We start from the raw sequence: 23,460 nt of genomic DNA, 5'->3' as shown, positions 1-23,460 counted from the left end.
TGATCAGCTTATAAGATCCGGCGCTCGATCCGAAAGAGAAAGAGAAAGCTGATACGGAGAGCAGCACTCAAAGCCAAGGGAGAAGTCAAGAGAGATCATGGCGATGTGCACTCAGAAACAGGTCTGTTTTATCACCATCCCTCTTCTTCCACGCGAGCAGGCACCGGGGGCGATGGCTGTTGTGTACTCTTATTTCGTAACTAAGACGGAGCAGTTTGTGTGGTGTGTGTGCGAGGTGTGTTCTCCCCACTCTGGGTGCCTGGGGAATTCGCTTGTACGACCGCTTCTTGTGCAGCTGTGCGGTCTGTGTTCAGTGTGGAGAAGATAGCAGCGGTTGGAGAAGAAGACACAGGAACAGATCACTTTATTGGCCATATATAACGAGACGTGATAACTTTGCTTTTCAAAGGATCACAGAGAGTTTGCATCAGAAGAGTGTCTTCTTGCCTCTGCACACAGCGTGCATACTGCCAGCTGAGTTAGTCTGGTGAAAGGGGAAGAGTATGTTTACCAGGCTGAAAATCTCTTACTGAGGCTGGTAATAACATAGCTGTTACAGACACCAGTATCCATGCAGACTGAGCTCCTGCAGTTTATACCTGCACTTCTGTCGATCACAGAGCTGTGAGTCAGTTACAGACACCAGTATCCAGGCAGACTGAGCTCTTGCAGTTTATACCTGCTCTTCTGTCAATGGCAGAGCGGTGTGTCAGTCACAGTCACCAGTATCCAGGCAGACTGAGCTCCTGCAGTTTATACCTGCACTTCTGTCGATCACAGAGCTGTGAGTCAGTTACAGACACCAGTATCCAGGCAGACTGAGCTCTTGCAGTTTATACCTGCTCTTCTGTCGATAACAGAGCTTTGAGTCAGTTACAGACACCAGTATCCAGGCAGACTGAGATCCTGCAGTTTATACCTGCTCTTCTGTCGATCACAGAGCTGTGAGTCAGTAACAGACACCAGTATCCAGGCAGACTGAGATCCTGCAGTTTATACCTGCTCTTCTGTCAATAGCAGAGCTGTGTGTCAGTCACAGTCACCAGTATCCAGGCAGACTGAGCTCCTGCAGTTTATATCTGCTCTTCCGTCAATAGCAGAGCTGTGCGTCAGTCACAGTCACCTATACTCAGGCAGAATGAGATCCTGCAGTTTATACCTGCTCTTCTGTCAATAGCAGAGCTGTGTGTTAGTCACAGTCACCTATACTCAGGCAGAATGAGCTACATTTTCTCATTGGGTTTCCCTCTTTGATCTCCAGTTTGCACCTGAGTTTTGAGTGATGGACAGACAGCCAGAGACAGTTAGTTGACTGATTTGTCCTGGATTTCCCCAGATACACATTTCCTCATTCCAGCCCGCTGGGAGCCTGCAGGCAACACTCCCTCTGGCAGAGCAGACCAGCTGTCAATATGACAGCGACCTCTGGCCCAGTGTGGTTCACACCACCATGACCCTGAACCTGGCAGAGAGGGACCAGCAGGAGCCACTAGGGGGCACTGTGATGGCAAAGGTCATCGTCGGGAACAGTGGGAAGAGCCGGGAGCTGGAGCTGCTGCGCTCCGACACTGTGGGCCGGCTGCTGGTGAAGCTGCGGGCGGAGCTGCCGGATCTGGGTCCCGATGTGTCGCTGGCCCTGCGGGGGAAGCCTGTCAGACCGGAGCAGTGCCTGGGGCAGCTGGGAAACTGCAGCAAACTCCAGTTCATCACCTTCCACCGCTGCCAAGGGGGCTAGAGAGAGAGAGACGAGGAGCGGGACGGCCCAGGAGGGAAGGAATGAAGGAATCCCTTTCGTCTTCAGCAAGCAGCTCACTGGCGCATGTCATATCAATCACACAGCTCTGCTTCCGCTGATTCCGATTGATCTGCTGAATTAACCACACTGAATTGTTTCTTCTTTATCCTTCTATGCACTCTAGGAGGCTGTGTGTATCAGATCCTGCAATAAAAACGCTTCTTCTCTGACCAGAACTGGGTCTAAATTATTTCATTCTCAAACACATCCAGTGTCAAGCGTAGCAGCAGAGAGCCCCACCTGATGCGGGGACTGTAAAACTCAAGGCTGAGAGTCACGTCTTACTGTTCTTTGTGCTACCGCACAAGAAAGTCTGCCAAGTGAAATCAGGGTAAAAGCACATCACAGTGCAGTAAGGCCCACTGAAACCAGGGTACAAACACGGTAAAGTGCAGCAAAGCTCAGTAAGATCAAGGTAAAAGAGCGGCACAGTGCAGTAAACCCCAGGGAGATTAAATTAAAAGCAAAGTACAGTGCAGTAAAGCCCAGTGAAATCAGGGTACAAGCGCAGTACAGAGCAGTAAAGTCCAGTGAGATCAAAGACAAAAATACAGTACAATGCACTCAAGTTTACTACAATACAGTAAGATCCAGCGAACATTACGGTTAAGATACTTGTAAAAGTCCCGTCCAGTCCAGTAAAGTACAGTGAAACCATGGTAAAGCACAAAGAGCAGGAAAGTACAGTGAACTCCTGGTACAAATTCATTAAAGTGCTGTAAGGTACTGTGACATTTTACAAAACAATATAACATGCTGAGAGTAAAGACTTGCTAGTCAACACAAACCACAGCAAAACGTTTGAGGTTAGCTGAAAAAATTAAGTAAAAACTGAAAATGTAGTGCAGCTTTTCTACATTGAAGTCACAAAAATACTATTTGAAAAGAAAGCCTGTAGATCAGTGTTACTCTGACTTACTGTGACAGTTCCGTCTGTGAGAACCCTAGCTCTTCAATCAAGACTGTAAAGCAGTGTTAATCTGACTCACTTGGACAGTAACTGGGTCCTGTAGTAAGTCTACAGCAGATGCCTGGTATATTTACACTGTGGTCACAGCTGTCGGTGGGTCTGCCTCTGTCCGTGTGCAGTGTCAAATGGACACACACCATCATCACATTGTGACAAATGGGGGGTAACGAGACTGGTGAAAATCAGGAATTGACTGAGCGGGCTAGTCGATCAGTGAAATAATTATTCAGAACCCCCAACTTGTAAGTGATTTCTATACCCGAGCAGCTGGTATAATTGGAGGCATAGGAATTCTTTGTCCTCTGGCACAGCTTTGTTGAGAGGAGTATTAATCCAGACACACTCGGTTAAACAAATATTTATTACAATGACAAAACACAAACTACACTACACACAGCACACAAGTTACTCTGTGTACAGTATTTACAAACAAGGCCTAACATTCTGGTCACCCCGAAACCCCCAGACTGCTACTAAGCACAAAACTCTTAATATGCCTACAGAGGCCACACAAGAGATGAGCTGCCTTCTAACTAAATAAGAATCAATCTACACTTAAATCTCTCTCTCTGCACCCTGGATGCCACAAAATGAATGGGAGCCTATATCCCAATCCATAAAATGCACCCTAATCAGGAAAGACGTTTCTAACTGAGGTACCAGGAAACCCAAGCTCCCTGAAAACACAGAACAGCGCTCTCTCTAACAAGGTTCGAATACTTGGCTCCAGTCAGGTTCTGTTTGGGTGAGCATGAAGTAGGGGCTCTCGCCAACTCCTCTGGGCTCCTCTCTCTTCTTTTTTCTTCTCCTGTCTTCCTTCCTCCTCTCGGGCTCTTAATGTGATATTACATTGTCATTTTCTGTCCTGCTCCTTTGCCATCATTAACCCAGAACTTACCTAGGTATGCTAAGATAAACTGTTCAGTTGTTTCTGCTCAAGGGACCCCCCCAGACCTCAGCAAACATCCTCTCTCCTTCCACGTTTGAAGTGTTTACTCTTCCCAGTGTCACAGACTTTATCTGAAATCTAAGAGTCACTTCTAAGTCACCTAAAGCTGTAACAATATTAATCTTAATGGTATATTGCAACTTTCATAACACTTCCTCCAGATGAGTTTTGAAGAAAAACAAGCCAAAATAAAATAACACAGAATACTCATTTATAACCAAATTTCAACAGAAAGGGAAACAGAATTAAGATCTAGAGTACAACAGTGAGTTATAAGACAGGATGCAGAAGGGTTCAACAGGTCTGTAAAGAGAAGATCATATCTTAGATCTTAGTTTATCGTAGATCACTAAAAGAACACACAAGCTTGTGTTCCCTGTGTCTCCCAGGGTCTTCCAGAGTTTGGAGCCTCATACTGGCAACCAAAAGCAGGCCAAGGAGGTGTGTAAGGAGTCACTGATACAGTCAGGAACTAAACTGACGTGCTATCTCCGCACAGACAGATGCTCCCAGATGGACTAGAGCCCCTGCCTCTGGAGCTGTGAGGCTGTAGTGCTCACTGTAACATTACGCTCTCAATCAGCTGCTCAGTAACTCAACAATCAGACACTCGCATTTCAACCTCATGAGTGGGCAGCTTGCTCCAGACCCCCGCAACCCTTTGTGTAAAGAAGTGCTAAAATACAGAGAGAGTAAAGATGAAGTTGTCTCAGACATGGTTAATCCCACTTCCCTGATCCTGATCAGATCCCTGCTAGAGGAGATCAGACACTAACAACCCATGGGAGTTAATCCCACTACCCCAATCCTGATCAGATCCCTGCTAGAGGAGATCAGACACTAACGGCCCATGGGAGTTAATCCCACTACCCTGATCCTGATCAGATCCCTGCTAGAGGAGATCAGACACTAACGGCCCATGGGAGTTAATCCCACTACCCTGATCCTGATCAGATCCCTGCTAGAGGAGATCAGACACTAACGGCCCATGGGAGTTAATCCCACTACCCCGATCCTGATCGGATCCCTGCTGGAGGAGATCAGACACAGACATGAACGGCGCAGTGCCTGATCTCCATCTCTGTGACACAGCGTTTAGGGGAAATCATGCAGCTTCTCAGCAGCAACTGAATTTCTCGCCAAGCCACAGAAACAAACAGAGGAAACCACCCGACACACTCAGCGGCTCGCTCAAGAGGTACTGCTCCCGAACTGACCCGGATCACTGCAGGGGCTGCACTTGCAGCTCAGACGGCCCACCCAGCCTGTCCGGGCTTGAAGAGTTAATCGATCCCACTTTCCTTTGCAGAAAGAGGGGTCTCCCATTTCTGGTTTGAGATGCAAACTGAGGCAGCCCAAGAGACAAAACTGAATCTGAAAGTAAAAGCAAACCAGACACAACAACAGCACCAGGAGGAAACCAGGCGTGGTGCCGAATTGGCCCAGAGTCAAGGCCAGTGCCAAGGCCCGGCAAACTGGCTCTGTGGGCAGATTTCTAGGTGGTAAGATTTCTGTATATTTTGAATTTGATTAAAAACAACTAAAAGGCACTTTGAACACGTTGTTAAAGTGTTGGTGCTTAGATCAGCCACCTCACAGCTCCCAGGCACCTTCTGTGTGGAGTCTGCATGTCTCATTGGGTTCGCCAGATTCTTCCTGCCTGCAAAGCCATGCTTCTGGAAGACCCATAGGTGGTGCACTGCCTTCTGGACCAGAACTTCCAGACCAGCGTCCCAGTTGCTGAATACTGTCACTGTTGGAGGAAGTGTCATCCTTATAATGAGACATTAGGCTGAGGTCCTGAGTACTGGATCATTAGAAATCCCAGGACTGTTTGTAAGAGTGGTGCTGTTAACAACAGTGCCTTGACCAAGCTCCACTCTGGACGAGTACGGTCTGTCTTCCCCTTAGCTCTTTGGGTCACCCATAATTCACCTGGTGGGGTTTTTCTCTCCTGCCCCTGATATATGTGCAGTGGGGCTGCACTTCAATAGGGGGAGAATTAGATCCTTTCTTTTTGTAAAGCATTTGGGCATCCTTAGGCATGAAATTGCTATACAAACGTGTAGAGGTATATACAGTGCCTTGCGAAAGTATTCGGCCCCCTTGAACTTTTCAACCTTTTGCCACATTTCAGGCTTCAAACATAAAGATATAATTTTTTTTATTTTATGTGAAGAATCACCAACAAGTGGGACACAATTGTGAAGTGGAACGAAATCTATTGGATTTTTGAAACTTGTTTAACTAATAAAAAAATGAAAAGTGGGGCGTGCAAAATTATTCGGCCCCCTTGCGTTAACACTTTGTAGAGCCACCTTTTGCTGTGATTACAGCTGCAAGTCGCTTGGGGTATGTCTCTATCAGTTTTGCACATCGAGAGACTGAAATTCTTGCCCATTCTTCCTTGCAAAACAGCTCGAGCTCAGTGAGGTTGGATGGAGAGCGTTTGTGAACAGCAGTTTTCAGCTCTTTCCACAGATTCTCGATTGGATTCAGGTCTGGACTTTGACTTGGCCATTCAAACACCTGGATACGTTTATTTGTGAACCATTCCTTTGTAGATTTTGCTGTATGTTTGGGATCATTGTCTTGTTGGAAGATAAATCTCCGTCCCAGTTTCAGGTCTTTTGCAGACTCCAACAGGTTTTCATCCAGAATGGTCCTGTATTTGGCTGCATCCATCTTCCCCTCAATTTTAACCATCTTCCCTGTCCCTGCTGAAGAAAAGCAGACCCAAACCATGATGCTGCCACCACCATGTTTGACAGTGGGGATGGTGTGTTGAGGGTGATGAGCTGTGTTGCTTTTACGCCAAACATATCGTTTTGCATTGTGGCCAAAAAGTTCGATTTTGGTTTCATCTGACCAGAGCACCTTCTTCCACATGTTTGGGGTGTCTCCCAGGTGGCTTGTGGCAAACTTTAGACGAGACTTTTTATGGATATCTTTGAGAAATGGCTTTCTTCTTGCCACTCTTCCATAATGGCCAGATTTGTGCAGTGTAAGACTGATTGTTGTCCTATGGACAGACTCTCCCACCTCAGCTGTAGTTCTCTGCAGTTCATCCAGAGTGATCATGGGCCTCTTGGCTGCATCTCTGATCAGTCTTCTCCTTGTCTGAGCTGAAAGTTTAGAGGGACGGCCAGGTCTTGGTAGATTTGCAGTGGTCTGATACTCCTTCCATTTCAAGATGATCGCTTGCACAGTGCTCCTTGGGATGTTTGAAGCTTGGGAAATCTTTTTGTATCCAAATCCGGCTTTAAACTTCTCCACAACAGTATTACGGACCTGCCTGGTGTGTTCCTTGGTCTTCATGATGCTCTCTGCGCTTTCAACAGAACCTTGAGACTATCACAGAGCAGGTGCATTTATACAGAAACTTGATTACACACAGGTGGATTCTATTTATCACCATCAGTCATTTAGGACAACATTGGATCATTCAGAGATCCTCGCTGAACTTCTGGAGTGAGTTTGCTGCACTGAAAGTAAAGGGGCCGAATAATTTTGCACGCCCCACTTTTCATTTTTTTATTAGTTAAAAAAGTTTCAAAAATCCAATAGATTTCGTTCCACTTCACAATTGTGTCCCACTTGTTGGTGATTCTTCACATAAAATAAAAAATTTATATCTTTATGTTTGAAGCCTGAAATGTGGCAAAAGGTTGAAAAGTTCAAGGGGGCCGAATACTTTCGCAAGGCACTGTACATGTAAGGAATTATGATGATGTTGTACGTGTAGTACATCATATTGAAAGCAGAGTAAAGTGCAGTAAAAGAAAGTATGGTGACATTCAGGAATAGATTGGCCAAGCACAGGCCAGTGTGAAAAAGCAGTGTAAGTTCATTGATGGTTTACAGACCTGAAGACATGCCGTGTAATATTATTATGGTGATATTTTATCGTGTAGTTCTAGCATAGTGTTATTTCAGATATGATCATATCTCTTGCTTATTTATGATCTACTTAGGAGAGGGGACACAGACAACTCCAGGAATTCTCAGTAGATTTCCTCACAACTGTATAAACCAGTTTGGTAAAGTCCCTGACTTGTTTTGATGGGGAATTTCCCTGGAATGGTGACAGGCATGTGCCAGGCACGCCTGCCTATCACTGACCACTGCCGGGGCCTGACTAACCAGAATCTCTCTGTGTTCTCTCAAGGAGACATTACACAAATGGTGGTGGGAGTGTGGAACAAGCCGCCCGACTACACTGTTGAAGGTTGAAGGTTACATCCCACTACACAACAGTAACAAGTTACTGTTGAAGATTACATCCAGGTTTCTTTCAAGAAACAGGTGGATAAGAGTCTCTTAGTCGTTACTTTTCTGATGTTTTGTTTTTCTTTTGGTTTTTAAGGTTTTGGTTTCTAACTCATGGTAAACACTATGACTGTTCCCACAAACCCCGGTCAAGGCCAGATCACAGCAGAAGTGAGCCTGTAGAGAGGCGTGGCTGTTGCTCAGGGGGCGTGGTAAGAGAAGAAGGGGGCGGGGAAATATGGTGTGAAAACAGAAACAGGAGGCCTGATTGGATCCAAGGCTCTCCTCACAGTGCCAATATAAAACCCTGCGATGGGAGAGAGGCAGACAGACAGAGACAGAGGCAGCAATCACAAAGGATGGCGACTGACATTTTGCGTTTCTTTACCCAGGTATGTGAGTTATACGTCTGAAAAAAAATCTTTAATTCCAATTTCCAGCTTTCCAGTTCTGGCTTTTTGCTCTCTTCATTACAGTTTTTCCTGGCTTCCAGCTCTCCTTCACTCATTTCAGATCATTGTGATAATTAGACACACTCTGTTAATGCTTTTCTTCACTGAATTCATGATTACAAGAGCTGAAACTGCGTCACAAGGGTTCGAACACACGAACACAAGACAGATCACCGATGAGAGGGGACATTCGGCTCATCTAGCCTGTTCGGATGTTAGTAGTTAATTGATCTCAGGATTTTATTCAGCCATTTCTTGAATTGGCTTCAAAAACCTGGTCCACACTCCCACCACCCTTTGTGTAAAGAAGAGCCTCCTGTACTCAGTTTCAAATACTCCGACAGATGGCTCTGGCCTTTAGTGCCTACATTATCATTATCATTGTCAAGTTGATGGTATTATTGTCCGGAAAAAAGTACAGTGCTGTAAAATGTCTTTATCGATTTGCACAGGCGACAGGAGAGTCCTTTGTCCTTTAATGGTACGATCTCAGAGACGGGCAGAGAGCAAGGGAGAGAGAATGTAGCAGTAGTTCACACACAGTCCAGAAGGCAGAGAAATGAAAACATGTAAATAAAAAGACAACTTCGGCTCTTCATATAGGTCATCATCTATAAGAGAAATGAGCTAACGATGACAGAAATTTAAAGCTATAAAATCCTATAATTAGAAAAATTACATGCCAAATATAGTATGCAATCTAAATACATACCGTATATTAGGGTATTTAAAATACAGCAAAGGAATAATTACTTTTAACTAACGTATAAATAATGTACTGTTGATCTCATTTCCTGTATAGGCTGTACTGTTTAAGACACAGTAAATGACAAACGCAGTGAAGTCACTCGGGTGCTTTCCCGACACGACTGCATCCGGGTTCCTCACAGTTTCCAGCAGACGCGCGCGAGGGGGCGCAGAGGTCAGGTGCGCGTGGGCGAAGTGAAAGTGAAAGTGACTCGGTGCCCGTCACGGTCTTTCGCGACACGCAGAGGGCGCAGGGCAGGGATACGCTGGACAAGACCACACCACACCACACCAGGGTCGGTTCGTCCAGAAGCCCATTCACCTGCCAGCTCGTCTTTCTGTCGCAGTTATAGCGACACAAGCGGTCCCACCAGAGGGACTGGGTTGGGTCGAGTCTTCAACCTCCGCTTGCTAAAAAACGGTTGTAAAATTGACAATCACTCCATTGAGACCTCTTAATTATTGGATTGTATTGCTTAGAATTGTATTCTTAGAAGAATTAAGTTTATTAAAAAACAGCTTGTCTTTGGACTGTGGGAGGACGTCATCCACATGAACCCAATGAGAAAATGCCAACTCCTCACAGATAGCCCTCCAGGAACTGAACCCAGGGCCCCAGCTCCCTGAGGCAGCAGTGCTGATGTGCCAGCTGATTTTATTCAGGCAAAGACATTAGATGTCTTTTAGAGCTGGGGTTCCTCAAACTGGTCCTGGCTAATTCTGCCAGTTTTAATTTCCCTGATTCTGCCCCCAGTCCTTGTGTTCAAAAACACAGCAAGCATTTTATTCCGGCAATAGTCTCTCCCCACGCCTGTACAGACAGCTGCGAGCGGGTGTTGAGCTCTTGATGAGCAGACACGGGTGGGAATGAGCCTCTCGCACACTCTCGCACACTCTCGCACACTCTCGCACACTCTCGCACACTCTCGCACACTGACACCTCTTCTCCAGAGATCCAGTCCACCGCACCTCGGCGGACACACCTGTGTCAGGCCAGCTCTGCAACCCGGAAGCTGACACAGGGTTGAAACCACATACTGTAGAAAAAACCCTTTTGACTACGAAACAGCTGCAAGCGAATTGAATTATTTTCATTCCTGAGCTCACATAGAGAACGGAACTCAATTCAACTGGGATCAGGAACCCAGAGCAGCCAGTGCTCTTCCCGGAGACCCCAGGACTGGGGGAGCCACCTACTTTACACAGTTCGGCAGCTAATTAACATTCCTGCCCACAATGCCCGGCGCCAGCGTGCTCCTGACGGACACCGCGGCCCTCAGAGGTGTCCTCGTGAGGTCAGTCTGTCTATAACCTGTCTCCCTGTATTTGCAGCACCCTCTACACTGGAGGACGGACAGTTTGCTGTCGGTCCACTCCAAGGACGGTGTCCCACCCGTGTTATGTGAGAAAACCGAACTTCCTGACTACCTGCTCCCAGTCTGCCACACACACCTGAAGATGTGCGATAAAGAGCCCCTGAACCCACAGCAGCCACTAGGGGGCACTGTGACGGCCGAGGTCATCATCGGGAACAGTGGGAAGAGCCGGGAGCTGGAGCTGCTGCGCTCCGACACTGTGGGCCGGCTGCTGGAGAAGCTGCGGGCGGAGCTGCCGGATCTGGGTCCCGATGTGTCGCTGGCCCTGCGGGGGAAGCCCGTCAAACCGGAGCAGTGCCTGGGGCAGCTGGGAAACTGCAGCAAACTCCAGTTCATCACCTTCCACCGCTGCCACGGGGGCTAGAGAGAGAGAGACGAGGAGCGGGACGGCTTGAATTCGCTACTCCTCGCCCTTCTTCTGCGCATGACGAAAATACCTGTAGTTTAATTCCCAAGCCAAAATCTAAGGCCTTGTCATCCTGTAATTAAAGCACTCTTTGTAGCCGGAACTGGTCCTGAGTCGGAATGATTTCACTTTCAAACACATACAAAGACAAGCGCAGCAGCAGGGAACCCTAGCTGACTCCGGGAGAGCACGACGACAGCAAGGAAAACGAGCCCAGTGAGATCAGGGTACAAGCACAGTGCAGTGCAGTAAACCCAAGTGAGATCAGGGTAAAACACAGTACAGTGCAGTGAACTGGGCCAGTTCAGTCTCTGAGAGCCCCAGTCCTTCAGTCAGGACTGTAGTTAATCTGCATTCCTAGTTACTGAGATAGTAACTGAGTCAGTTCATTCTCCACAGAAACAATACACCTGTTAATATCTAAAAAAAAAAATTCACCTCCTAGGAAAACCTAAGGTTGCTGCTAGAAGAGGTGTTAATGGGGCCAGCAGGGCCTGTGGTCTGTGTTGGTCCTCATGTCCCAATAGAGTGTCGGGGACACTATACCGTAAAGGGTGCCGTCCTTCGGAGGAGACGTAAAACTGAGGTCGTGACTCTCTGTGGTCATTAAAAATCCCAGGGTGTTTCTTGAAGAGTAGGGGTGCTACCCCAGCATCCTGGCCAAATTTCCCCCTGGCCTTTACCAATCATGGCCTCCTGATAATCCCCATCTCTGAAGTGGCTTCATCACTATGCTCTCCTCTCCACTGAGAGCTGGTGTGTGGTGAGCGTTCTGGTGCACTTTGGCTGCTGTTACATCATCCAGGTGGGGCTGCACACTGGTGGTGGTGGAGGGGATCCCCACTACCTGTAAAGAGCTTTGAGTGGTGTGTCCAGAAAAGCGCTATATAAGTGTGAGAAATTATTATAATGCTGTGAGAAATAGAAAGTTAAGACTACCGAGTACACATAATGCACTGTAGCACCACCTGCTGGACATTCGGGTGTAAAGCTCACCAAGAGAAAAAGCGATCAAAACTTCAAAGTCTCTGTAAACACGTTGGACTGCGACATCTTGTCTCTCCGATTAAAGGAAGTGGCTTTGGAAGGTTTGCTTGTCTTTGCTGTGAAGAAAATGGAAACATTACGGAGTTACAAATGGGTTGAGGCTACATCAGCAAATCCAGTCTGTCTGCTAGTTAGCAGCTAACTGATTCAAAGTTCCTCCAGCCGGTTCTTGAGAGAAGCCAGGGTATCGGCTTCAAGCACATGGCTGATCCACACTTCCCACAACATGGCTGCGCAGCTTGATCCACACTCCCACCACTTTTTGTGTAAACAAGTGCACCCTGTTCTCAACTTGCATCCTCTGGTTCTTCGTGTGACATTTCCAGTCATCCCTGAACTGGAACGATTTCCTTCTCTCCAGGCTCTCCAGGAAATGTTTGGAAACCGTCAAATAAATCAGATATAGTCCTGTGATTGTTCAGGTCAGAAGGGATACGGAGAGAAAGAAAAAGGAGCAGATTCCCATCTTCTCTCTGCACACAGGCGTTTCGTTCAAGCAGAAGTGTGGAGCAGTGACCAGGGCCTCTGGTCTCAGACGTGCATAGTTGTGGGTTTGAATTCCAAGGCATGAACAGCTGCCAAGCCACTAAACTCAGATTATCCCTCCACAAAAGTCCAGCTGTATGCCATACACAACACTTTTGAATATCTCACGATTGACACATCAGGAGGATCGGGACTTCTGGTGTTGGCTCTGATTGATTAATAATGCCTGCCAGGCCATGAAAGTCGAGACAGATAGACTCAGCCCTGCTAGAGACCCTTGTTCACAGAAACTGGAAAGGCCAGTGTGCCACTGTGCCATCGGGCTTCTCTGTCTTTGTCAGAAGGGTGAACGGTAGCTGGACAGGACCTGGAGCAATCACATGAGCTCCCCACTCTCTCTCCTGGCTTCACTGGTGTGTCTTGACAGTATTTATATGGAGCTCAGCACAGCTGGGTTACACAGTGCCAGTGGGGGGACAACAGGGTTTTGGGGTGCTGCTGGCACAGTGAATGATTTGTTACAGGTGGGCTCCATTGCAGCTAATTGCAGCTAATTCTCTTAGTTTAGGGGTCCTAAATTAGAAACTTGGATAGGAGAACCAGCAAGAGAATGGGCAAGAGGATTTTATGTGGGGTGGGAGAAACAGTTAACAGTTATTTGTATTTCTCTCTCACATTTTATTATGCCTGAATGAAATAATCTCTCGAATAAATAATCGGCCGTCCTGCTGACAGTACGCTTGACTGTTCAAAATGGCGATGGCTTGACTGTCGCATGTTCTGTGACGTCAGCTGCAAGTCCCTTATTATTACCTATGGTTTCTGGCCGTAAACCCAGCCCCTCGCACTGCATTAGTGCCGCCCCACCGTGTCTATAATTGGCAGAGGCTCACAGACTGACGTCCAAGTTACCCAATCAAAGATACGATCATTACTTACTGCATGTGACTAACCAATGAGAGTTGGCCTGTATTTTAAACATGTGAGAGAGTTTTGCTTATGTGGAAAATGTTTGGTTGTCTGTTGTAAGCGGTGAGTATAAATCTCCGTTATTTCTATGAATATGCTCGATAACGATCGCTGTTTGGGGTTGGGGGGTGCGGCAGAAAACATTTGAGAAGCTCCGGTGTCACAGGAAGGCTGTATTTTGTTTTAAACACGCGTTTTTAACTTGTTTGGATCTTCATCCGGTTTGATTCAGGCAGGAGTGTAGCATTCCCTCTTGGAATTACGCGGGATGAAACGTTTAAATCGCGTTAAATACAGCAGACACAGGAGGCGGTTGTCAGTAGAGATTAAGCAGATGCGCGCCATACCTGTTCATTGAACGGTATCTTTTAAACCACGCCGGCTGGCACTTTCAACGCGTTTTGGTGAATGTAGTATCCCAATTCCACCGTAAGAAAGGCGAGTTTATGGCTGATGATCCCCGTGCAGACTCCACAATAAACTTCGCCAGGTTTGAGAATTAAACGTATTTTATTCACGTTCACTTTGTTTTAGTCAACAAACGAAGAGAAGTTTTCCACAATGCCAAAACTGTCCCTCAAAGCTCGAGTAAACTACACAAGCACATCAGAACCGTTGCGCTCTCATTTCCTCTGTTTTTTGAAAACTAAAACTTCCAGAATTTACATTAATGAACATCGACGATTGGCCGTCTTCGCACTTTACGTAAATAAAACAACGTGGTTTTCACATAATGAAACATCAACATATTTACAGGATTATTTTTAAGGGAATAAAACCAAATTAAAGCATCCCATGGCTCCTCCAGTGAAGATTTCTTAAGCTCAGAGGCTTTCAGTGTAATAGAGGTGTACCCGTCGACTTTAAGAGCTGCAGGAGTGTCTGTACTTCCCACAGGAGACAGGGTTTTGTAGTGACACGGAGCGTGCATGTCACCCGTCCCTTCGTGTAATTTGGTTTCTACTCGGGTTTGTCACAAGATGCGCAGATGTACAGTTTGACCAAGATAAGCGACCGGCGTGATCAGCTCTGATCGGAAAACGGCTGATGCTTACACCGTGCATTTAACTCTGGGATGCGGCTTGAAACGTGCCCGCCTGGTAGTCAGTTAATCGGTCGCCGGATCTCACCCAGCTGTTTCTTGAAAGAGGAATCGTCTAGTTGGCGCCGTTGCCGTGAAAGAGGGCTCAAAGCTGTACTCATTCGCACAAGGATGCTCACCGTTACAGCATGGCGTTGAGTAAAAAAAAACTACATATTTATTAAAGAGGAATATTATCATGCACTACGTGGGTACGTGGTTAATAAAGGCATTTTTTATAATTCCGTTTCTCCCAGTTTCCCGTGTTTTTCGCAGTCCGAGGTAAGGCTGCTGTGAGAGGAGTGTCTCTCTCCGGGGGGGACTGCAGGAGTACAGGGGGCTGTCACCGGGGGTAGCTGGACGAAGAGGAAAACTTCAGTCTCTCATGTCGTGCGTGTCTGTTCGTCCCCCCACCAGGACCCCCTGGTCGAGGGGTCCCTGCTGCTCCTCGGTGTGGCTGCCCTGGGCTTCCCCCTTCACTCTCAGACCCTGCAGTCGGTTAATAAAAATAAACTATTTTATATAGCGCCTTTAAAGGTGGCTTCTCAAAGCGCTTTACAGGATGACATTAACAATAAATAAGAAGAATACACAAGATAAAACACAATTACAATACAGAGAGGAGGCCGTGGATGGTGGTACTAGGAAAAGCAGAGGGTTGAAGAGTGGGACCAGTTAAGTAAAGGCTTTTCTGAAGAAGATAATAGTCTGGTTAATAATCAGGTATTACAAATGCAGACAACTGTCCTTCCGAAGTGGCTTACATTCCCAAGCTCCGCTTTAAAATCTGCTGGAGGAGACTTCTTCCTCTCACGTGACCCCTGACCCCCTCTCTTCCAGGTGTGCCAGTCTGGGAGGAGAGACGGGGTGGCACGGGGTGGCACCGACACAAATGGAGTCTGTGCACTTCTGCCAGACCTCGGCGCCCCCGATCAGGTGGGTGGTGTCGGAGAACGGGGAGCTGCGGATTGAGGCGGACCCCGGGGGAGGCGGGGGAAGAGAAGGGGTAGCCCTGCCCAGGGGCCCTCCCAATCCTGCCTCCGCTCCTGTCCCAGGCTGCCTCAGCGGGCTGACGGCCACCCCCAGCAGGACCCCTGCAGTTCGGACGGTACCGATGCAAGTCGCCTCCCCCATCCCGCGGGCCCTGCAGCTGCCCAGCACGTGCTTCTCCAGAGGTGACCGTCTCACAGCAGGGCTGTTCTCAGTCCTCCTCTTCCCTCTCATGCTCCATCTCTGGCTCAATAATAAATGAGAAATGCCTGTTGTGTTTTTTATTTCTGCTCGTCACTTTTCTCTCTCTAACTCCTGCTCTCCTTTCAGACCTAAGAATTTCTCATCCCCGAATGCCATTTGGGTGAAGTCTCTCCTGTGTCTCCACTTTCCCCTCTTCTCGCTGGTGACCCAGGCTGACCTTTGACCTTTGACCTTTGAACTTGCATTCCTTTCCGTCTTTGTCTCCTCTTGTCCTCCCTCCCCTCTCCCTTCCCCTGGTTTCTGACTCTGGCTTTCCCACTTGCCTGTTGCTCTTTCTTGCCTCCTGTCTCTGCTCTTCTTCTGGCTCACCCAGCCTTCCTCTTCCACTCCTCACAGGGGATCCTGCTGCACTCGGAAACCTCAGATCAAGCTCTGGCTTGGCCGAAACGGAGATGCACCCGCAACCTCCCCTGCCTCTCCCTTCTGCCCTGGCTGTAGCTGTAGCCCACTCTGAGAGGGGGTCCTTGCCATACCAGGCTCTTCAGGGCAAAGGTCAGCCGGAGGTTGGGGAGACGACGCTGGTGCAAATCAAGGAGGAGGGAATTAAGAAGGAAAGTGGGGAGCTGGAGTGTGCCCTACAGAGGGAGGAACATCCAGAATTGGAATTGGGCTCCGTCAAGGAAGAGGACGAGGGAGAAGGACAGCTGTTTTCCGATTCCCTCCCGGTGCCCAAGAAAGAGGAGGAGGGTTTCAGACCAATCCAGGACCCTGCCTGTATCACTGCAGTAGGGGGCGCTGTGGAACAGGTTTTTCCCACCCAGACCTCCGCCCAGCCAGAGATCCGGCATGTACCTCCCCAAGCCACAATTCCTGACGCTGGACCACGCTTCCCTTTAGTTATCCACTATGTCCGGATTCTGAATAAACGCCCTGTGTCTTCCAGCCAAGACTCTGTTCAGCCTGGACCCAGACCTGCGGGACACAGCTCTGCCTCTCGACAATCTGCTTTCAGGAGCAGAGAAGCATGTAACCCTAATCCTGTTAATTTCCCTTGCTTACCTGGTGCAGATTTATCCCAGGGGAGCTCAAAGCAGCCACTTCCAGAATCTTCCCAAACTAGAGGCGAAATCTCCTGTCCATCACCGGGAGATCTGCTGGCTCCTCGGACAGGGAGCGTGTCCGACAAGCAGAGGGGTGACCCCGAGACTGACGCTTGCTTTGAAGAGCCAGATGGGAGCTGCATGGAGACCCCACAGCTGGGCTGGGCTCCAGGTGTTGGTGTAACTGTGACCTTGCTTAGCTCAAAAGGTGTACCAGGACAAAAGAACTCCCCTACCGCTCCTGTCTCTCACCCCAGCAACGCAAGCAGGGTGTTAAAACTTGCGAAGTCCTCTCTGAATTGTGATGCCGAGTGTGCTGCGTCAGTCAACGGAATTGAAAGGATCTGTAGATCACAGCTGGATTACAGGTTCAGCAGCTCTGCACCTGCCACCGAGGTCTGGGGTTTTCTAGGTGCCTCTTCTGGGGATGATGGCAATCCACAAGGGGAGAGCACCGGAGTCTCACCCTCCAGGAGAAACAATGGCAAAGGGTCTGGTCACGAGGTTGGCTCTGAATTGGAGGAATGTTCCAATTCCAACTCTAACCCGGACGACGGGGGCCCAAATACCGGAGAGAGAGAAGGGCCGAATCTCCCAAAATCGGAATCTCGGAATGACCACCTCAGAGGGAGGAATGATCCATTGTCCAAAGCCCTCCTTCCTAGCGGAGCTGCTGCTCCTCTGCAATCTGCCCCAAACAATCGGAGAGAGGAGCGAGTGCCATCTGGTTGGGTCGACAAGATGGCCAAAAAACAAGGGCCTGATGTAGCCCTGACTTCAGAAAGAGGTAACAGTGGGATCATCCATTCGGAGCAGATGGCTCCCATCAAGAGGGAAACACAGGGTCCTGACTCTAACAGCCATTGGATCCCTGATACCCCAGAAGCTGCAAGGCTGAAGTTGGACAACAAGATGGAGGATGAGGTTTCCCAAGGGGAAACAGGGGGTGTAGACCACAGAGTCACCCCAAAGACTGAGGATGTGAGCTTTTCCAGAGAGGTGAAAGAAGGTTGCCAGGCTGCACAAGAGATGGATAGGGGTGCACTACTGCCAGTGGAAAGTGGGGAGACCAGGGAACCCCCAATGAAAAAGGAGGATGAGGTTGACCAGGATGTTGGCGAGAACCCTTCGGCTATCGTGGCGCAGGCTAAGCACAGCGAAACAGGAACCCCGATCACAAATGCAGCAGCTACAGGTAGGTCACGATTAGACAGTCCTGATTTAGCCAACCTGAAACTTGCGTCCTGTTCAGAGTGTGAACTGACACAGGCAATCCGACCCATTTCCCAAGAGGGTATTCCATCTGGGAAATGGGTCGGATTGCCTGTGTCAGTTCACACTCTGGACAGGACGTAAGTTTCAGGTTGGCTAAACTCACACATGTATCTGAGCAAAGCTGTGTTTTCAGGTCTCCTGCAGACAGCGTACCCTCTCTACGGCCTGCAATTAGCATAATCAGAGGACGATTAGACTGATCTGCAGTGAGAGTGTGTTTGTACAGAATGCAGCACACAATTCCACCAACAGAAATGATTAAATCTAGAATAGTAGCTGTTTTAGTGTTTGTTCGTGGAGCTGGCCTTAGTAATCAGAGACATAGACTGACATTCAGGGGGGCTGTCACTTTCCCTCCTACAGACAGAAGGGACTCTCTGTGGAGGGCTGCGTGTGTCGGAGCGCCTGCTGGCCGAGAGAATGAGCTGTGAAAACTCTTCTGGCTTCTTGTGCGTGGAACTCTGTTCTCGTGCTTCCTCCCTGTTGCTCTGTCCACAGCCCCGAAGACTTCCACGCCCGGCTTGCCTCTCGCCTGCCCTCTCTGCAACGAGGGCCTCTGCGGAGACGCAGAGCTCCCCCGGCACCAGAGGAACTGCCGCAGGCAGCAGCTGCGCGGCGAAACCCTCCGCGCCCGCCCCGCCGTCACCCGCCGGGCCGCTCACGCCAAGACCAAACAGGAACCCACCACCCCCACGGCATCCCCTCCGCTCGGCAGGCCGGCGTCTCGGGCCCGCGGGCCGTGCAGCCGGGCGCCGGCAGCTCTGAAGAAGCCCCGGCACAGGCCTGGGGAAGGGCGAGGGAGCGAGAGGGAACAGGGAGGAGGAGCAGCTGGAGCAGAGGCGGTGGGACGAAGAGGGGACGAGGAGAGGCCGGGAGAGGAGGAGAGGAAGGACGGAGGAGCAGAGGCGGGAAAGCAGGGACTTGCCCTGCACTGCTGCCCTCAGTGCCCCAAAACACTCCACGACTTCAGGTTGTTCCAGAGGCACCTGATGGTCCACGGAGATTTGGCAGCGGCGTCGGGAGTTGAGGAGAGCGCAGAGGGCACCTGGAAGCGACCGTACCGTCGCGCCGACTGCCCAACCACCTTCCTGCATGCCGCCTCGCTGGACAGGCACGCTCTCCTCCGCGCAGGGAAGCAGCCCTTCGCCTGCGAGGCCTGCGGACGGCACTTCCGGAAGGCGGCCCACCTCCGGTTGCACCAGAAGTCCCACCCGGGAGGGGCGGAGACAGCGGGCGGGGAGGGCGGCGGACGGCTGGGGGCAGGGCCTGCGTTTCCCCACTGCTGCGATCAGTGCGGGAAGGTCTTCCGCAGGGCCAGACACCTGTACCGCCACATGAAGATCCACACCGGGCACAAGCCTTGTGTCTGCTCCGAGTGCGGGAAGAGATTCCGGGACTCCGAGCGCCTGCGGCGGCACGAACGGGTGAGACCTGCTCTTTTGTCGTGCTCCGTCGTCACATGCATGTCCCTCGTGTACGGAGTTCGAATGCCAAGTGTGCACATAGGCGTTCCTTTTTAGATTTTCGGAAGAATGTATGTGGAGTAAAAACGCTATGACTGACCTGAAGCAGAGGCCTGTCACTCTGTTAGCATGATTCGAACGAGAAGTCGTTGGCATATCACATAGGGGCCGTGGGCATGGGTGACATGGGGACGAGTAAATGAGATTGAATTGCTCTTCGACTACGTTTTGACTCCAATAATATAGTGCGGATTGGCTAGTAATTAATATTATATCGGTGAGTTAAAGGATGAATGTAGTTCATGCTTTAATTTTCCTGTAGTTATTGCAAATTTATTATTGGCAGGGGCCTGTGCTGGATAAATTAATAATAATATCACTAAACAGTCTACCGTGGACTTAACAACTCATTATAGACCATTAAAGCCGTATATAAATCCTTTAAAACTCCATTTTAAAGATTTGTTATGTGATTTTGGTGAGTGTTTGAATATAACTTTGTTCTAATGTTCTTGGAATAACAGTTGACATTCCTGATCTGTTTTATGCACTCGATTCTTGTCTAACACGGGAAGTAAAACGTTGCCACACAATTATACGGATTTAAAGGCAATCAAATGAAAAGTGAAATGGCTACATTTCCTGTATATTCCAAAGACAAAAAATGAATTGAACTAAAACCTTAATATATAGAACAAAATCGATTAGTTAATTAATTTAATTAATTAAACTGGCAGCCAAAAATATGACTAAAACGACTTCCGTTTCGGTCAACAAAAAGAGTGTGACTAAAACCTGACTGTATCCCGTCCGCGTTTCAGTGGACCTGACTAATCCGACGACTAAAACGCAAAAACGGAAGACGGTGAATTAACGCTGCGTACCTGCGTCGCGGGCGCGGTATTCCGTGCCCTGAGCGCTCTCTCTCTCTCTCTCTCTCTCTCCCCCGCAGGTGCACACGGGCGAGACCCCTTACCCCTGCCCCGACTGCGGCAAGCGCTTCCGCTTCTCGGGGGACGTGCGCAAGCACCAGCGCATCCACACGGGGGCGCTGCCCTACCAGTGCCCCCAGTGCAGCCGCCGCTTCCGCGACTCCAGCACGCTGAAGAAGCACCAGCTGACCCACTCGGGCCGCGCCCCCTTCCAGTGCCCCGACTGCGGCAGGCGCTTCAGCCAGGTGGGCAACCTCAAGCGCCACCGGCGGACCCACAGCGGCGAGGCGCCCTACCGCTGCCCCGACTGCGGCAAGGGCTTCAACCACGCCGACAACCTCAAGCGCCACGGCCGGGTGCACACGCCCGACTCCCTGCACCCCTGCCCCGACTGCGGCACCAAGTTCCGCAGCCTCTCCAAAGTGCGCGCCCACCGCAAGAGCCACGCCCAGCCGAAGTCCCTGGACTGCCCCCACTGCGGCAAAACCTTCCGGCGCTCTGGGGATCTGCGCAAGCACCAGCTGGTGCACAGCGGCGAGCGGCCCTTCGCCTGCACCGCCTGCCCCAAGAGGTTCGGCCACCTGGGCAACCTGAAGAAGCACCTGCTCATCCACACGGGGGCGCTGCCCTTCCGCTGCCCGGATTGCCACCGCGGCTTCAATCAGCTGGGCAACATGAAGAAGCACCGGCGCACGCACCAGCGCGGCGCGGCGAGGGTGGGGGTGGGGAAGGAGGAAGCGAGGGCTGCAGAGGCGGGGGCGGGGCCAGAGGAGGAAGCGAGGGCTGCGGAGACGGGGGCGGGGCCAGTGGAGGAAGCGAGGGCTGCAGAGGCAGGGGAGGGGCCAGAGGAGGAAGCGAGGGCTGCAGAGGCGGGGGCGGGGCTGAAGGAGGCGGGGCCGAAGGAGGCGGGGACGGGGCTGGAGGAGGCGGGGCCGGCGGAGGCGGGGGCGGGCGCCGAATGAGATGGCGCAGGCCGGAGCAGACGTGACTCTGGGGCGTTCGGCTGAGGTTGGCCAGCAGGCGGCGCTCAGCTGCCTCTCTCCCCAGTTTATTCAAACCCAGAACCCCATTGTTTCCCAAAGCAACAGGATGTGGAAGCACAAGCAGAAAACTGGCATGTTGGGAGTAACACTGACACCGTTCTCACTGACTGGAAGTGAACTTGGTTCTTCAGATGCTCTACAGCAGAACCTGTAAGAGTTTGTCGTTACCGCCTTCGGTGAGGCTTGTCTTGCAGGTAAAGAAGGAAATTCCTTTCTTTTTAAAGAAGGAAATGATGCATTGATCATTAAACAAGAAATCCCATTGGACATTTGCACAGAGTTTCAGACACCTGTGTGTTGTCATGCCATGTCTGCCCCCTCTGCTTAGTTTTTTATGTCTCAATCAGTGTTTAATGGAATAAAACCACTTTTATGGAACTCTTTTCTTTGTAGTAAAGACATTTGACAAGCAGGGTAGTGGATGTGTCATACTTACAGCTTACAGTTTTTTTTACAACATACTCTCACGTGAAGCAAGTCCCACAGATAAAACTCATTTGAGTTGATATAATTTATTCATGTGACAGGTGCGGCTCTGCTCTGCCCCTTGCTGGGCGGTCACAGTCGCTCATAGGCCTAGAGACAGCGGCGAACTCCTCGTTGTGAAATGACCAAGTTCTCTGCACGGTTCAGGTTTCAAGGGAGTGGTGATGTTACTTTTGGTAAAAGGCTCTGTACTCTGATCCTGTTGTATTCGGTGAGTGTTGTTTCTCAAAAGTCATCAAAATCAGGAATTTCAAGGTTAGTGTGATCTAAAAAGTAATTAAATATTCCCATAATTAAGGGAATTGGCCTCAAATACTTGAGTTTCATATTATTACAAATAGGGAGTTACGAACATGGAAAAAAGTAGAGCATGATTAATAATAATTAAATGAAAAGGTTATTACCCCCACATGTCAGAAGCATGCCAAAAATATACCTGAGCAGTTCCTACAGCCTGAGGTGCCTGACTCATCCTGGTGAAAGAGTAAGAAATGAATTGCAAACTGGGATAAACAAATGCAAACACAAACTAAAGAACACACAAAATGTTCCTCATACAACATTAACATCATGCCTTAACAAGCCAAGAGAGATAATCCTGCTTTCTTTATTGAATCATATGACCTAGAGCTAAATCTCCCTTCCTATAAATCTGGAATCTCCCAATTGAATGGGGATTCATCTCAGTTCTGAAAATGTATTGCTAACCCTGGAGAGAATGTCCGACACCTGAGGATTCCACAATAATGGAAATCTGAGTTTCCTAAAATAACAAAACAGCAAGCTGTTTTAAAAGTTGCAAATACGTAGCTAGAATTTGGTTTTTAAGGTTGATCCAAACAAGGTCCTCTGGCCTGACCTCTCTGTTTCCTTCCTGCTTTTTTCCTCTCTGTCTCTGGTTGTCTCTTTTTTCAGTGTCTGAATGTTCACTCTTGTCATGCTTAGAGTAATTCCCTCAAAAAGCCCTTTGTTTTACTGGTTGTGCAGCTGGGTAAACGATCCATTGTTTTTAGACTCTGAGAGTTTGTAACTATTAATACGGTTCTTTGTTGTTTGTTTTCAAGGGGTTACCTAGATTCATTTCCCAGTTCATTATACTCTCTTGAGTGCCTTACAATAGTAGTCACCCCCTTACTACATTGTGTTGAACTACAAATGAAATGCCAACTTTTGTTAAAATGCCTATTTTTAACCAAAATGGGAACACTCAGAGTGCCACTTTTATGGATGAAAAGACAATTAGAAATTAGAATCTAAATGCAAAGCAGATTCTCCATTACCTATAAAGCACTTTGAGCGGAGTGTCCAGAAAAGTGCTACAAAAGTGTTATTATTATTATTATAGCAATTACTATTATTAATCAATCATTAATTAATTATTCCATCATTTATTAGGTCAGTTGCTGATGATTTGGAGAGA

The 23,460-nt window shown here is 49.0% G+C and overlaps 1 protein-coding gene across 2 annotated transcripts; it reads left to right on the top strand.

Annotated features, from left to right (window-relative positions):
* Positions 1-8,264: 8,264 nt before the first annotated feature.
* Positions 8,265-21,966, top strand: LOC102690646 (uncharacterized). 2 transcript variants are annotated; one of them, XM_069191443.1, is made up of 6 exons: positions 8,265-8,375; positions 10,515-12,910; positions 15,388-15,722; positions 16,138-18,036; positions 18,615-19,540; positions 20,532-21,966. In XM_069191443.1, the coding sequence occupies exons 3-6, from the start codon at positions 15,440-15,442 to the stop codon at positions 21,471-21,473; spliced, it is 4,050 nt and encodes a 1,349-aa protein (XP_069047544.1). In that variant the 5' UTR covers positions 8,265-8,375; positions 10,515-12,910; positions 15,388-15,439; the 3' UTR covers positions 21,474-21,966. The 2 variants fall into 2 exon arrangements, with proteins under 2 accessions (XP_069047544.1, XP_015194830.2); XM_015339344.2 differs by having other exon boundaries at positions 10,515-13,529.
* Positions 21,967-23,460: the final 1,494 nt, after the last annotated feature.

Source organism: Lepisosteus oculatus, chromosome 6 (assembly GCF_040954835.1).
Source record: "Lepisosteus oculatus isolate fLepOcu1 chromosome 6, fLepOcu1.hap2, whole genome shotgun sequence".
NCBI classification, from domain to species: domain Eukaryota; kingdom Metazoa; phylum Chordata; class Actinopteri; order Semionotiformes; family Lepisosteidae; genus Lepisosteus; species Lepisosteus oculatus.
The sequence above is the reverse complement of the archived record's forward strand: the minus strand, read 5'-3'. Positions and strand labels throughout refer to the sequence as shown.